Source organism: Lemur catta, chromosome 12 (assembly GCF_020740605.2).
Source record: "Lemur catta isolate mLemCat1 chromosome 12, mLemCat1.pri, whole genome shotgun sequence".
In the NCBI taxonomy this organism is placed as follows: domain Eukaryota; kingdom Metazoa; phylum Chordata; class Mammalia; order Primates; family Lemuridae; genus Lemur; species Lemur catta.
The window spans coordinates 51,687,872-51,690,142 of NC_059139.1; the positions used below are offsets into that span (position 1 = coordinate 51,687,872).

At 41.4% G+C, this 2,271-nt stretch overlaps 1 protein-coding gene across 1 annotated transcript; it reads left to right on the plus strand.

The window, feature by feature from the left end:
- Window positions 1-653: 653 nt before the first annotated feature.
- Window positions 654-1,900, plus strand: SPZ1 (spermatogenic leucine zipper 1). Its single transcript, XM_045566101.1, has one exon. It carries the CDS (start codon window positions 654-656, stop codon window positions 1,791-1,793), a length of 1,140 nt encoding a protein of 379 aa, XP_045422057.1. The 3' UTR covers window positions 1,794-1,900.
- Window positions 1,901-2,271: the final 371 nt, after the last annotated feature.

Below are 2,271 nucleotides of genomic sequence, written 5' to 3' on the forward strand. Positions count from 1 at the left end.
ATATGGATAACTTTCTTTTATGGTAGCATCTCTCCTACAATGGGAGCAGTAAGGTCTCCAGGTGCTTTGGAAGAATGGGGACCTCACCAGGGAGGGCTGAGGCTCTCCCATGCCCTTAGGTGGTACAGAAACACTGCCGTGGAAGTTGGGGCTGTGGGGCATAAGGGTGAGGTAGGGAAATAACAGTGCAGTTAGAATGAGATGAATAGCAACCTAGAAAAGTGAGGACGAGAAGGACTGTTGTAGATCTTTCTGGGGTGAGGAGTAGGTGTAGCCCAAGGTTGATTTTGATGCATGAGTCACTGGGCAGGAGTTTAAGAGGCTTCTATTGTGACACAAAGGAGACAGAAGCTAGGGACGGGCCACAATGATGTAGTGACAAAATAAAGACCTGGTTGCTAGGGTCAGGGAATAAACACCAGGAGCTTAGAGGAGGAGAGATGGAGCCCCAGCTGCTGGTCCCCTCTCCCACCCCTCCTCCCCCCAAGGCCGTCTAAGATGTCACCTTTCACCTAAACATCATCTCCCTAGTTTTAGTTCTTAACTCTGGTCTCTGACTTCTGCTTGGTTCCACATTTTCCATCCATTTGCACAGAGGACCATCATCTGCCCCTCCTGGAATCTCTAAGGTTTTCTGCTTTCCTTGTGCTCTGATGGCCACCTCTGCTAAATCAGCTAAGATGCCCACCCCCTCTGAAACCGTTAGCCCTACTCCCAATCTCCATCAAGACTCTTTGGACCCTAGGATTATGGTTGCCTTATTTGAAATCGGATTACTTCCCCCTTCTACCTGGGGCTCTCTCCCCTCCCTAAAGAATAGTAGCCATCCAGTAACAGAACAACAGAGTAAACAGAAGTTTCAAAATCTCTTAAAAGCAATTAAAGATATTCTTAAAGATGTGGCAGATTTTGAAGAGAAGATCACAGAAGCAAAAGAACTTTGTGATATTTCCAAGGATATGTCAGAACTTAAAGACAAAATCAGAAGACTTGATGAAATAAATAAAATGCTAGTGAAAAACCTTCTTGTTAGTTTAGACCCAGAGAAAGAACAGGATACAAAGAAACAGGAGATGATAGTAGAAAATCAGAACTCCAAGAACACGGTACAAGTTTTTGCAAGGGATTTGGTAAATCATTCAGAAGAAAGAAAAGCCCTTCATGAAATTCCACCAAGTAACGAAAACGCAAAATGCAGATTCCTTAATGTTCAAGAAGAAAATCAGAAACTCAGGAACAACATGGAGCAATTACTACAGCAAGCAGAACACTGGAGTGAACAACACATAGAGCTCAGTGAACTGATAAAATCGTATCAGAAATCTCAGAAAGACATAAAAGAATCTCTTGATAATAGTGGAGTCTGTTTCCAAGCCCAACCAAATAATGAAGTGTCAGTTCAGCACAGGCTGGAGGAACAAGTGAGGAAACTGAGCCATGACACCCACTCACTGCACTTGCTTGCGGCTTCGCTGGAGAATGAATGCCAAATCCTACAGCAGGGGATGGAGATTCTCAAGGAGGTGCAGCAGCAGAAAGTGGGAACTCTGCAAGGCAAAGCAATTCACATCAACTGTAAACAGGACAAGAAAGATCAGAAGCCATCAGAAACAGGGAAAGTAGAAACATATAAGCAGAACATGAAAGAAATGCAGTGTGTATTTCAGAAAAAAGACAGATTCTATAGAAGCCTGGATGTTTGTCGGAATAAGAAAGTTCGAAATAACTGGTTCAATACTCTTATTGCAAGAGCTCTTCTCGGAATAAAGAGGCCAGCCAGCAGCCTGAGATAGAAAATATCAAAAGCAGCAAAGACAGTCTACATCTAATAGGGCCAACTTCAGGCATGATCAATCATCAGATCTGGGGTAGATCTACTGGTTCAATCGAGAAAGAGCTGTAGAACAAGAAGATTAACACTTTATTCATTACCTTAGTAATTATGTAAGTTTGGTCTTTAACAACCATTGTGTCTACATCAAGCTCATAACTTTTCAGCTTTACAAAGTAGGGTGTTTTTTGTTTTTTTGTTTTTTGTTTTTGTAATTATTAGAGAGCCTATGACACTTTAACCAAAAGTGAGAAGTTACAGGTCCAATTAAGTAAAAATCTAAATAAAAACCAGAATGTAAAGACAGTATTTTTTTTCTTTCTTTAATCATTGCCTGGGGAGGGGTAATTTATGGGGAGGGGAGGAAGTATATAATGCTTTAATTGTGACCTTTTAAAGCTCACTTTCTAAATGTATGTTTCCTTTCCTATTATACTCAA